The sequence below is a fragment of the Elephas maximus genome, chromosome 17 (genome assembly GCF_024166365.1).
Source record: "Elephas maximus indicus isolate mEleMax1 chromosome 17, mEleMax1 primary haplotype, whole genome shotgun sequence".
Taxonomy (NCBI): Eukaryota; Metazoa; Chordata; class Mammalia; order Proboscidea; family Elephantidae; genus Elephas; species Elephas maximus.
Genome location: NC_064835.1, coordinates 88,764,291 through 88,777,719, shown reverse-complemented (window position 1 = coordinate 88,777,719; position 13,429 = coordinate 88,764,291). Strand labels below are relative to the sequence as shown.

General features: G+C 50.7%; 1 protein-coding gene across 1 annotated transcript in view; it reads right to left on the bottom strand.

Annotated features, from left to right (window-relative positions):
- Nucleotides 1-13,429, bottom strand: part of SNRNP200 (small nuclear ribonucleoprotein U5 subunit 200) — a 33,344-nt gene that overhangs the window by 3,905 nt on the left and 16,010 nt on the right. The window contains exons 21-43 of the mRNA XM_049856741.1: nucleotides 13,184-13,381; nucleotides 12,663-12,815; nucleotides 12,470-12,550; nucleotides 12,128-12,211; nucleotides 11,296-11,402; nucleotides 10,892-11,010; nucleotides 10,487-10,641; nucleotides 10,190-10,379; nucleotides 9,379-9,552; nucleotides 7,719-7,879; nucleotides 7,209-7,436; nucleotides 6,278-6,469; nucleotides 6,007-6,185; nucleotides 5,582-5,733; nucleotides 4,593-4,701; nucleotides 3,380-3,488; nucleotides 2,749-2,938; nucleotides 2,489-2,653; nucleotides 2,169-2,290; nucleotides 1,809-1,952; nucleotides 1,535-1,711; nucleotides 1,072-1,232; nucleotides 882-963 (exon numbers count right to left, since the gene is read on the bottom strand). Coding sequence (XP_049712698.1) covers nucleotides 882-963; nucleotides 1,072-1,232; nucleotides 1,535-1,711; nucleotides 1,809-1,952; nucleotides 2,169-2,290; nucleotides 2,489-2,653; nucleotides 2,749-2,938; nucleotides 3,380-3,488; nucleotides 4,593-4,701; nucleotides 5,582-5,733; nucleotides 6,007-6,185; nucleotides 6,278-6,469; nucleotides 7,209-7,436; nucleotides 7,719-7,879; nucleotides 9,379-9,552; nucleotides 10,190-10,379; nucleotides 10,487-10,641; nucleotides 10,892-11,010; nucleotides 11,296-11,402; nucleotides 12,128-12,211; nucleotides 12,470-12,550; nucleotides 12,663-12,815; nucleotides 13,184-13,381 — 3,432 coding nt within the window. The remainder of the gene's footprint in view (nucleotides 1-881; nucleotides 964-1,071; nucleotides 1,233-1,534; nucleotides 1,712-1,808; nucleotides 1,953-2,168; nucleotides 2,291-2,488; nucleotides 2,654-2,748; nucleotides 2,939-3,379; nucleotides 3,489-4,592; nucleotides 4,702-5,581; nucleotides 5,734-6,006; nucleotides 6,186-6,277; nucleotides 6,470-7,208; nucleotides 7,437-7,718; nucleotides 7,880-9,378; nucleotides 9,553-10,189; nucleotides 10,380-10,486; nucleotides 10,642-10,891; nucleotides 11,011-11,295; nucleotides 11,403-12,127; nucleotides 12,212-12,469; nucleotides 12,551-12,662; nucleotides 12,816-13,183; nucleotides 13,382-13,429) is intronic.

Genomic DNA, 13,429 nt, shown 5'->3' with positions numbered 1-13,429 from the left:
CTACAGAGGCCAGATGAACCCCGAAAACTATTGGCCTAAGATAATCTTTAAACCTTAAACCAAAAATATCTCCTAAAGTCTTCTTAAAACCAAACAATAGTTTATCTTTAAAAAAAAAAAAAAAAAGAGCAATTTGAAAGATTATATAGGGACTCTGGGGGCAGTGAGTTTATGCTAATGGAGGAGAAACAACTCAGAAAATGAGAGTAAGAACACCTGCACAACTCAAAGAATGTCGTCAATGTCACTGAAAGGTACATGTGGAAACTTAGTCTACGTTTTTGCTATGTATACGCTCAAGAACAAGATACACATACACACACGTATGCGCGTATATACATACATATACGCACATTTAATTATTTAAAAAAAGAAGAAAGAAACCCTATCTGTTGGTCACTCCACTGTCACAAAACCAAACTACGACAGTTTAAAGCACTCTTTCCCCAGCCTACTGAACAACTAGGTTACAAAATTAAGCATTACAGCTGGTCTGGTTTCTCCTCTCAACTTCAAACGTCACACATAAAGAGGTCTGGTGGTAAAGAACCAGCAACTAGAAGCAGAGCCAGTGGCCCTAAGAAAAGAGACAGAAGAAAACACCAACCAGGAAAGCCCAGCATCCCGGGGCGATTTAGGGTCAGAGACAAATGCACCTTCAGAGTCATAGGGATGGACAGTAATGCTCAACTGACTCTGACAACGTCCAGCCATCTAAATGGTTTTAAACTAAACTCAAGTTGAGCAGGAAAAAAAATACGACCCCAGAATTAATTCTTAGCCTTGTAACTTCACTAGTAAAGTTCTCTCCCCTAGTGACAATGTAGCCTGGTATCCTGGACTCCAGCAAACCTCTGGTGAAGCCAGCCACCAGGACGTACCTGTGGAAACAGAGGTGCGATAACAGGGCCTGTGACCTCCTCCTCTCGCTCCAGCTGCACCAGCACCACCACTGGCCCACCGCTGCAGGGAGAAGGACGCAGCACATCAGATACAGGGCAGGGGGTCAGAGAGCACATGTCCCGCTGTGCCCGGCAGGGACCCTGGGCGGAGCACCTGGCCCTGACTCACCTGCGGATGCTGTCCTTCTCCACCACCTCATAAGACAATTCGATATTAGGGTAGCGGTTACAGAAGCGGGCCACGTCAGCCATCTGGCTGTCAGACAACTGAAGCAACGCGTTGCGCTCTTCATCCTCCATCTCCATAATGTCGAAAACACTCTCCACGCCCTGCAGTGCAAAGTCAGAGGTCAGAGAGAGAGAGAACACAGCCTAATGGCAAACAGAAACTAGCCAAACATCTGCTGTTTTTACTTCTACCATGGAATCATCTAAACAAGACACAGCTTCAGAAAGAATATGGCCCACGGCTAGCAGGCTCTTTCAGCATCTCAACATCCAACACCTTTGGAGGAACCAGAGCCAAGTGTTTCTCTACTGTGACCCACCTCCCCCGACCCAGCCTAAGTCCAGGACCCCGGGCCTCAGCTCTCTGGCCTATTCGCCCGGCACCCAGGTCCAGACCTGCTGACCTTGTCTGTGCAGCGTTTGATGTGCTCTGAGGTGAAGTGTGGCAGCTGCTTCAGGTAAGAGTCCTTGGACCACATGGCCTGGGTTACCATCTGTGCCAGCTCCATAGCTGCCAGGGCAGGGCTGAGCCACCCATTGCTGGAGAGGACATCCACGCAAGCCTGGATGAGCCGGATTGCCTGGACAGGAACAGGAGTACAAGAGCAGGCTGGCTTGGAGGAGCTACTTCCTAGGCCACCACTGACCCTGCAACCCACACCTGTGCCCACACTGTACCTTACTGAGAATTTCCTCTGTGTCTGACTGCAACTCAGCACTCAGCTGCATGCGGGACAGGTGAGCCTGCAGAAGCAGGTTGGTCTTGACGTGCGGGTCGTTGAACTTTGGGTTGTTCAGCTTGTGGGGGACCTTCTGAGCCAACTGGAGAATGGACAAAAAATCGCTGGTGAGGAACAGGTGACCCTGCCTGAGACCGGCTCTCAGGCCAAAAGCACCACCTGGCCCAGGGACCTGACCCTTCGATACCCAGGTGTGTGTGTGCGGGCGTGCATGCGCATGCCGGGGTTTCTCCTGCGGTGACAGGAACACCACACGCTCTTGGAACATAAACCAAGTTTCAAGCCCAAGGACGCTCACCTGGCGCAGGAGGTTGTCTTCATGGTGCCGGATGGGAATGTTCTCGTATTCTGCTGCATTAGAGATGATCTCAATGAGCCCTCGCACCTTGGTCTTGGCGTTCAGGGACATGCTGAAAAGCTCTAAGAGAGGAAGAGGAGGAAAAGGGAGCCGGAGCAGATGGTTAGCTGCCTGGGCTACCCTGCTCTACCATCCCTCTGACAAGCACACAGAGCACGACTAGCCCTGTCACCTCTCGTCTCTGTGAGCTCCAGACCCCTGCAGACCCCTCCCTTAGCATGGGCTCCCAGGTACACACTCAAGCCCCCACGGCCCCTCACCAATGGTAGTATAGTTGATGTAATAGTAGGCAGCGATCATGCCCAGGTTCAGAGGCGCAACGTCCATCTCGTCCTCGATGCTGATGCACTTGGACTGCTCCAGGTCGCTCAGGGTCTGCTCCACCAGCTCTGACAAGTGGTCAGACAAGTGACGATGGGAGATGCCTGTGGGGGTGAGAGATGAGCGGGGACTCTGAGAGAGGTGCCCAGCAGCGGCCATGAGAATCACGAAGGGCTTGTGTGCCCCACGGTGCCCTCACCCTGCAGGTTGTAGTAATTGGGGTTCTGAGTCATGCGGCGGTACAAGAAGGTCCAGGTGAGGTAGTCCACAGCGTCCTGCTTGTTCTCAATGGTCTTGGTGACAATCTCAGCATTGAAGTGGTCATGCATACAGTGGTCCAGGTGAGACTCCACTGGCAATGGCTCATACAGGAACTTTTTGAAGAAATCCTGCAGGCAGGGAGGCAGAGGTAACGAAGAGTGGACGACAATAAATGGTCACAATGAATGGCCACAAAGAAGAGCCACGAGCAATCAACAGAGGATGGCCCCGGTGTGACACACACGGCTAGTCACAAAATAGAGGAAGCCACACAGTTAAGGAAGCAGCATCACTGGCTGTAACGTGCAGTGGGACCGGCTACACCAAGCCATGCAGGGAGAGCTGTGCGTGTGGACCAAAGGAACCAGCAGAGGAGGAGACCTAAACACATGGACTCCGCAGCAACAGGCTGAAAAACTCTGTGTGGCTAAAGTGCTTATTACGAAAGCAATGCAGAAAACAAAAGCTGTAGAAATTAACAGAAAGCCTGTTAAAAAGACACCCATCAAGAGAAACAGTACAGAATTTAAAACCCAGTACCTAAGAAAATACACGCACCCAGGACTCACCTTTTTGGAGCCCTGACACATGATGACGCAGCGTCCCTCATCATCCTGCAGAGGGCGGTTGGCGTGCCCCACCATCTGAAGCACGTCGTAGATAGGGTAATCCACGTACCTGGTGACAAGGGAGAAGGAACAGGTGTGTCACCAGAGACCACACTCAGGAGGTCTGACTCCCTCAGAAGGCAAAGAAAGATGGAAACGCCAAGCGTGGGGAGACGTCAAGCTGCAGCCCAACTGTCTTTACGAACTTTTGTGCTTAGGAACTAGTTCCACTCACTCACCCACACATGGCCTTAGTTTTCAAGTGTAAGGGTAGTGAACTGATTGCTCAGGGCCCTTGAGCCAAAGCTATAAACCCATTTAGTGCCAAATACAAAATAACTCCTATAAACCCATTTAGAGCCAAACACAAAATAACCCTCTATATTAAAGGATCAAATATGCAAATTAATTTTTCCAAACTTAACAGCTGTGTATTTCATGAGTTATCAAGTCATCCAAACTTAGAAGTACGTAAAGACGTTAAAACTGCCCCATAAAATAAAACTCATTTCAGAATAATCCGAGTTTGGGCAGAAAATTTATTGTGAGTTAATTATTCAAGCTTTTTCTGAGAAAACCCCAACCTTCCACTTCTTGTCACCAGATGCACATGTGACCTTGACCAAGTCACTTTTCCTTATCTACAAACAGGCTGACTACAGAATCTCAAAAATCCCTTCTGGCTCTAACTTTGTTTCTCCCACCTGCTGAACAATGGAAGGACAATGACTAAAAGCAAACGTGACCTCAGGTTCTGAGACTAAAAACTCTCACAGACACCTAGCAGTGACTGTCTCGGCTCTATACTCCCAACTGTTTTTTCTCCAGGAAAAATACAAGTTAGCTTCCACTTTATCCTTCGACGTCAGACTAGCTGTTAACAGCATATCGACTGTTTGTAAAGGAGCGTACCTCTTGCTGTAATTGCGGCAAGAAAATTACAACTCTCTCGCTGGAACCTATTGTCAGCCACCTCAGTACAATTTCTAGCAGCACGAACTGGACATAAAAAGAATGCCTTCAGACAATGCCCCTGAAGACTTCATGTCTGAACCTTCCACATAATATGAGAACAGAATACTTTCTCCAGAATATTTTAACACCCACATTTGCAAACCAAACATTTATTTTAGGACAGAAGTTTCCCTTAATGCTGAACCACAACTATACTCACGCATGGATCTTGCCATTGTAGTACTGGGTGTCCATGATGATCACCAGATGGGCAGCTACATTCATGCCCCAGCAGAGACTCCGAGAAGCTACTACCACCTGGATAGCCCCTGGGCAGCATAGCGGAAAGGAGAGTGAGTTCAGAGTTCCCTGGGTGAAGCAGGATTTACTGCCTCCTGCACAGGCAATGGCTTATCTTGCGCTGTTTCTGAACTCAAAGCAAAGCTCCCTGGGAACGAAGTCTACTGTGACGAAGAGGGCTAAGGCAGTCCTACGAGAGAGAGACAGGTGCCCTTGCTGCCTTGCTCTGGAGACTATCCCAGAGGAAATGAGGTAACCCTGGAACAGAATCCAAAGCCCAGAGAAACTGGGGCTTAGACTGCTGCCTGAAGAGCTCGCCCTGTGCTGATGCCAATTCAGTCATGCGCTGGCTCAACACATGGCAGCAAAATCGAGCTCTCTATAAAGTAGGTACGCCCCAAACCCACCAGATTCTATGGCCAGAGAGTGACAGTATGTGATTCTGGCAGAAACATCTCCACTGATGCTCCACCAAGCGGTGTCAAAATAACACTTAGCATGAAATGCCACCAGTCAATGAGAGACGATGGTGCTCAGACCTCCCCAGGGGACTCAGAGCTCTGCAGTTTATTGCATCTCTAAGATCTAGCGACCTCGGAGGTCCGGTATCCACAGAAAACCGGGACTAGCTGCCCAAGGGCCTGGACTCTGGAAAACTAGGTTCCAAGAGAGTGCCACCTTTTTGCCTGTTTTCTCACCTAGCAAAGAGTGACGTTACCTGTCCCGCCTATGTCACAAGGCTCTGGGAAGGACCAAATGGGATAACAAAGAATAACCATGTAAGTATTGTGAAAATGGTTACTATGCTGCAGAAAAAAAATATTACCCACGCTCTAAAGTTTAATACCCAGCATTGGTGAAGCCCTCAGCTACCACCTCAGTCAGTCATGAGCCCGCGAGTGTGTTCACCTGAGCTGAAGAGCTGCTCTACCAGGCGCCGCTCCATGGGGCTGAGCCCCTCATGCAGATAGCCCACCCCGTTCAGCAGTGTCTCCTTGAGTGTGCTGTCGCTGAGCTTCTCCAGGTATGGGATCAGGTCCTTCTCAGTGCAGTGCAGGAACCTGGGTAGCACAAGCACTGACTCACTCAGGCTGTTCAATTTCTGGCAAACAACCCTTCAAATTATAGTCCCTCAGCCATTGCGGTACCCAGACGGGCGCTAACCCCACCCTCACGTAAACAGAACAAGTCTCCTTCTGGAACAAGGTTAGAACCCAAATCTCAAAAAGAGGACCCTGGGGTGGGCCAATTTCACTAACCCCCGGACCCGTATCCACCCCACAAGTCGGGCCAGTGAGAGGCAGTGGATGCACCCAGCCAGGCCCAACCCCCACCTCTGCCGCTGGATGTCCGCAGCGCAAGTGGTAAGGATGTCAATGGCAGTGAGGCGGGTCTGCTTGCGAGATGGAACAAAAACAATGACAGGCTTTTTGGGCGAGTGCTTGGTGATTGCGTGGTATACGGGCTTGGCCATGGACAGCAGGCGAGTCTGCGTATGGCTGATGTTAAAGCCCTGGACACGGGAAGAAGAGAAGAGGTTAAGGTGACAAGACCCGGTGGGGCTGGCTGTTTGAGGTGTGCGAGAACAGTAAGGGTGGGTCCTACCTGGATGTGCAGCTCCAGGGGCACAGGGCGCACATTAGGATGGAAGTTGAAAGTGGAGGTGGCGCTGCAGCCCAGCCAGTGGGCCACGTCCTTAGCATTTGAGAGCGAGGAGCTCAGTGCCACAATGCGAATGGGCCGCTCGATCTGGGAGGAGATGTAGCGCATACGGGAGCAGATGACTTCTAAGACAGGCTGTGAGGAGGAGGAAGGGCTCAGTGCAGGCTCTGCCCTGGGACCCTTGGTGCAGGCTCAGGCTCCCCGCTCTGCCCTGTGCCAATCAGTGCAGGCTTGGGCTCCCCGCTCTGCCCTGGGCCCCTCGGTGCAGGCTCGGACTCCCTGCTCTGCCCTGGGCACCTCGGTGCAGGCTCAGGCTCCCGGCTCTGCCCTGGGCCCCTCAGTGCAGACACAGACCCCCTCAGTGCAGGCCCCCTCCTCTGCCCTGGTTCCCTCAGTGCCGCTCAGTCTCCCTCCTCTGCCCTGGCCCCCTCAGTGCAGGCAGAGGTCCCCTCCCTTGCCCAGGCCCCCTCACTGCAGGCTCAGGCTCCCTCCTCTGCCCTGGTCCCCTCAGTATAGGCTCAGGCTTCCTCCTCTGCCCTGGGTTCCTCAGTGCAGGCACGGGCTCCCTCCTCTACCCTGTAACCCCTCAGTGAACGGCCCAACACCCAGAAATGATCTCATAGCTCTTCCTTCCAAACTGCAGCTCCCCTATCTTTGGTGCCACCCACTCCAGAACAGCCAATCCTCACTAAATAATGCTATTTCCTAAAAGCACTAAAGAAAAATCTCACAGCGTCCCTTTGGAGAAACGCAAGGGGCAGAATTCTCCTGGGAAAGCCCCCTGTGTCAGCCTCAGACCCAAACGTAAGGCCCAACGCTAAGGTCACTTGGCCAGTCCCAGCCCCTCATCTGCACAGCAAAGTCAAGTCCATACCCCATTCTCGCCTCCAATAAGGTGAACTTCATCCACCACGAAGAGGTTAATGTTCTGGACGTTCTTGCGCTGCTTCCACCGCCGGGAGAGGATGTCCCACTTCTCGGGGGTGCTGAGAACGATGTTGCCTTTGCCCAGGAGCTTCAGGTCTGTGCTGGTCTCCCCCGTCAGCAGCACCACCTTCTTGTTGAGCCTGTCCTGGAACTTCTCATACCAGTCCATGTACACCTGGGAGGGGAGGAACGGCAGACAAAACAGCACCACAGGCCATTTGTCAGGAGGAAAACTGAGAAGTCAGAGAGATCCACTGGTCTGTAAAGTACACGTTGCTTTATGATCCCACAACCATCTTTAAGCACGGGGAATCTCTCCTCCAGGATGCAAACTGAAGAAACGACCACGGGAAAGTAAACAGCTTTGCCCCGGTTGAGCCTGCAAGTTTCGGGACTGAGAAAACCCTGATCTGGAATCACTCATGGAACGCCCACGTGTTAACACCACGTCACACACCTGCTCTGCCAGCGCCTCCATGGGGGTGATGTAGACACAGCGCCCCTCCGAGTTCTGCAGCAGCATCCTCAGGATGGCAAACTCCGCACAGATTGTCTTTCCACTGCCCGTGGGGGCCCCCACAAACACGTTGTCATCACTGTTGTACACTGTGTTAAACACTGAGAGCAAGAGGAGCAGTGGGTATCAAAGGGGGGGGTGGGGCAAGCCACTCATCAGGACAAAGACGTGGGTATCAGAGGTGGGGGAGGGCTGCAGCAAGCCACTCATCAGGACAGAGGCTCCAAGAGAGAGAAGAGTACTTGGGGACCAGTGAGTGGTGTGAGAGACTCGCACTACACCCTCACTGGCCACTTCTCTCTCCCTCCTCGTTTTCTACCCTCCCACACAAAATGGAAAGGAAAAGAGACCATGATCAAGAGTTCAGGCCCCATGGAGACTTGCGGGGTGACAAAAGAAGGAAACCAGGTGTCCTTTGCTACTCTGCCAGGGCTCCCAGAGACTATGACACAGAACAAAAGGTCACTGGCCTTTCTCTGTTTCTTCAACATTCTCCTGTTTTCCAAGAAAATAGTCTAAAATGGAAGAGTCTAAGCCCTGGCATCAGAATGGGTTACAATCCAAGTTCTACCACCCTTTAGCCGGGTCACCTGGGGGCACCTCTCTATGCCTCAGCTTCCTCATCTATAAAACCAAACCAAACCCACTGCCGTCAAGTCGATTCCAACTCATGGTGACTCAGTAGGACAGAGTAGAACTCCCCCATAGGGTTTCTAAGGCTGTAATCTCTAAAAAAAACAAAAAAAGAACTGATGCCCTCGAATTGCGGTGTTGGCAAAGAATGCTAAATGTACCATGGACTGCCAAAAGAACAAAATCTGTCTTGGAAGTGAGGATGGTGAGGCTTTGTCTCATGTACTTTGGACATGTTATCAGGAGGGATCAGTCCCTGGAGAAGGACATCATGATTGGTAAGTAAGAGGGTCAGCAAAAGAGAGGAAGACCCTCAACGAGGTAGATGGACACAGTGGCTGAAACAATGGCCTCAAGCATAACAATGATTGTAAGGATGGCGCAGGACAGGGCAGTGTTTCGTTCTGCTGCACACAGGACTGCTGTGAGTTAGAGCCAACTCGACGGTACCTAACAACGGCCTTTAAAGAAGCAAACTGCTACATCTTTCTCCCACAGGGTGGCTGGTGGGTTTGAACTGCCTTTTGGTTAGCAGACGAGTGCTTAACCACCGTGCCATTGTGGCTCCTTACCTATAAAACAGGACAAAATAACAGTATTTGTAGCAGTAAATCAAGGAGCGCCTACAGTGAGTGCTCTGAGAACGAGATGGGGGAGGAGGCCTCAGCATTTGAGCAGCAGGGGAGTCATCCAGCCGCCTGAGCCTGAGGAATGACAACGCAGTGACAACACTTTGCTCTAGGGACCTCCCTCAGTGAGACATCCAAAGCACAAATAAATTTATCAGTAATGAGGACTTCGAGAAAGGAAATCATCCTGCTGTGCTCACACACCTGGCTGTGATGAGCTCTCAGGCCTGCCAAGCACCTGAGCAGCCTACTTCCTTACTGCCACAGAACATACCTGTCTCTGGGTTACCTTAAAAAGCCTCACAGGCAACGGACCGCCCAGGAATGGGAACACCTACCTTGGGTCTGGATGGGGTTGAAGAAGGGAAATTTATCCTGATAAAGGCTCTCAAAGGCGCTGTTTCTCAGAGCAGACACAGGCAAGGGCTGCAAGTCCAAAAGCTCAGTTGGAGGTGGGTACTTCTCTGGCAGGATCAGGTGCCGGAAGGAGACAGGCAGCTGGGTCTCACAAGCTGCCAGGAGAGACATGAAGGGGTAAGCATTACACTCTTCACCTAACAGAGCTCCAAAGCCCCTTCAGGAACACTGGTAACCCCAAGAGGCACAGGTACCACTCTCCCCGCCAACAAAGTTATGCCCAGTACAAAGTGCAAGACATTCTAATTCTCACAGACTCTAGACTTCCTGGAGCCATGGAGCATGGATGAACCCCTGAAACTATCGCCCTGAGATAATCTTTAAGCCTTAAACCAAAAATATTCCCTGAAGTCTTCTTAAAACCAAACAAAACTTCAGCTTAACCACTAAAAAACACCTGCCTTCGGTATTATACTTTTAAGAACTACCTACCTGGAATCAAAGGATAAGATCAACTAGAAAGATTAGACAGGAACCTTAGGGAGCAGTGAGTTTATGCTAACAGGGGAGAAACAACTCACAAAAGGAAGACAAGAATGGTTACACAACTTGAAGAACGTAATCAACGTCACTAAACAGTACACGTAGAAACTGCTGAATTGGTGTATGTTTTGCTGTGTATGCTCTCCACAAAAAATACATGAATTTATATTAAAAAAAAAAAAAAGCACAAGACATTCTCACAATTGCCTTGGATGACCTGTTTTTGGGGCCCCGAGAGGAGACACTCACAGAGCCAGCGGTCAGACACTACTCGGATGAAGTACTGCGGAGGCAGTGGTTCAAAGACAGGCACGAAGAAGGTGATGAGGTGCTCGTCCTGGGCATACTTGGCCTTGAGTAGAAAGTATTCATGGTGCAGAATCACCTCACTGTCCACATCCTCCACCAGAATCCAGAAGGCCTCTGATGAGCCGTGGACCTGCCAACACAAGCACAAGGAGACGGACGTGAGACAGCGAGGCAGCGGCCCCTCCACTCCACCTCTCCTCAGGACCACGCTGAAACCTCTGCCAAACAAAGCCTTACTTTCTCATCCCACTGGAAGTCTGGCGTGATGGTCAGCTCCACTTTCAGGGTGGAGCGCGTGATCGGCTGCAAGTGCACCGACAACTCCAGCTTGGGAAAGAGGTGGACGTATTTGTGGATGGTCTTCCCCATCTTTGGCATGCGGATAAGCTCACCTGTGAGGAACTGAGGGTGAGCACAGGGCTGCAGACCAGTCAGCCTGATAAACCTGCTAACTGGCCACTGCAGAAAGTAGCCAATCCCATTACACTCTCGGTAAAACCCTGAAGACTTCAAAGACCCCAAACCAAGGCATAGCCTGGTACTTCAGTAGGACGTCAGGGCAGGAGGCACAGCAGCCGGGGAAGCAGGAAGGCTTAAAGACCCCGGGGTTCTCAGGACAAAAGGCTGACAGCTCCCACACACCGATCTCATTGTGGTTCAGGTCATACAGGCGCTCAAAGGGGAAGTTCTTTTTCTCAATCTTTTTCACAACTTCCTCAGGTAGTTTCCGGAACTGGCGCAGAGGGCACATGGACTGCCACCTAGCCAGGAAGGAAACGAAGGCATCAGTCCCGTTGGTAGGGCTCATAACAAAACACCCTTCAAGTGATGAGCTGTGACTACAAAAGATACGTCCTTCCTGACAGACACGCCAAACGGTGCTGCAGCAAGCCTTGAGAGGCAACACTCTCTGTCCCTGCCAGCCCAACCCAGATGGCCTTCCCTCCCTCCATCAACTCCCGCTCAGGTTCACAGCACATCCTGTGCATCAGGGCCAGAGAGCCAGGGCTTTCCCAGCACGCATCAGCCCAGGGATCCCAGCTCACATGCGCTTGTCGATCATTTTGCAAAGGTTCAGGGTCTTGTCTGTAAGCTGTGCCCAACCTCGGTTCAGGACAATTTCAAAGATTGCACGCATCAATCGACCAGCCGACTGGGAAAACACAAAGCGTCCCGTTAAGTCTCAATTGTCACCAGAAACACAATAAAAAAAATTTTTTTTTTTTTTTTTAAGTCTCAATTATCCCGAAGCCCAATGCAGCTACTACTCTATATACGGTATACACGTATATAGTTTAATTACCTCAAGCTCTGACGCCATCACCCTTACCACCTCAGAAGCAAAACTCCTGCTATGATTACTTTTTTTCTTCTTCATAACTGACGTTTGCTAACTGAGGACAGTTAGAAAAGTACAGCTCAAGGTTACCATACGCCTTAACCTAACGTTCACTGCCTGACTTTAAAGCTTTTGGTTCATCAGCATTTAGGATTCTCCCAAGAGTCAGGGCGCTAGTGACTCAGCTTTAGAGGCAAAGTCAAAGAGCAGCTTCACCATTTCTGGATTTATTTATGAACCCTGTAATCACAGCAGGAAGTCACTTCTCTGCAGGGACACACGCGCTGCCTTACGGATCTCCCTGTCGGAGGAGCTATGAAGCCTTGCCGGCATTCTCTCTTAAGGCTGTATCCTTTCCCATACACTCAAAACTAAGGCAGCAGAGTGGCTCTCCCACGCGTTCAGCAACCAACTAGCGCAAACTAAGCATTCCTTCTATCTCACTAGCGCCAGGCCTACTTCCGTCAAGATGCATGTAGAACACTAAGAGTTGGGGTTGTTTGGGCCCCTCCCGCAGCCTGGCACAACTCGGACCTCACCTGTGTAACGTACACCATGTCAGCCATCAGCGCAAAGCCCTCCAGTTTCAGCTGTGAGATGAAAGCCTGGAGGAGGACGTTGATCTGGAAAAAAGCCAGGTCAGCTCAGAATGAAGCCAATCACTTAACAATACAAGAAAGTGCTCTGGGTGCCAACGCCAGGCAAGATCTTCTATAGTTTTTGATTTACAAATACTAAATAATTGTTACCCTCTGTAAAAAGACGCACAATAAGGATGCAAAAACTGGGAGAACTGAGGTCACCAAGCACAAACCCCAGTTGAAGGTCTGTCTTTTAGGGGATCATGGAAACTATCTGGTCCTCATCCCAAGAGGACTCACCTTTGCACTGGGTTCCTCAATGCTCTCCTTTACAGGGATGGGCACCCTCTCCAGCAACTTCTGCAGCTCCAGCTTCTCCTCCTGCCATGAGGAGGAAAGAAGTCAAGAAAAAGCCAGGTGGCCAAGGGGAAACACCGTCCAGCTGCTCTGCAGGAATACCAGCTCCCCATCCTTGCACACCTCAGAGGCTCACCTCTCTCACAGTGATGTTCTTGAATTCGGAGGACAAGGAGAAGACCCGGAAAAGCTCAATCTCACTCAGAGTGGGCTTCAGCAGCTGGTTGTAGGTCTGCACTGTATCGTTGGTGATGTAGTAGTGGCTGGCTATCCGACCCAGTTCTGTCACCTACAGAGAAGGAAGACTCAGTCCAAAGCTAACCATCAACAAGCTCCAACCTCTATCTGTGGACAAAAGGTACCCATGGGATAAGCTCACAGCAATAAAAGTGAGTGGCCCATGTGGAAGAGGAAAGATGCCACAATAAACTGACCTACAGTGAACGTTAAGTCCATGTGGGAGGAAGCACTGTCGGGTGTTACTGTACCGTTTTGGAACTTCCTAGATCCAAAGGGCTCAATCCAATCATGATCCATCTTTCTACTCTCTCAAGCAGTAGGGAATTAGACAGGAAGTGCTCAAATCTAACTGAGAAGTTTTCTCCTGGACCTACAACTTCTGCCAAGATCTTTGCCTCAAAATTCCCAACCCCTCACCTGGAAGTTGCCTGTTTTCTTGTCATACTTGACTAGATTGTTCTTATCCAGCATTAGGGCAGCTGTGTGAACCAGATCCAGGCGGCGCTGGTCCAGCAGGGGGTCCCCCTTGAGGTCATCGTGAGAGATGCCATAGAGCGTCGGGGAGCGGAGCATTCGGATATACAGGTAGGCGTAGCCTAGCCAGTTCACTGCATCCTACAAGAGACCACATGAGGAACTCCTGATGCTCAGATGAGAAGCTCC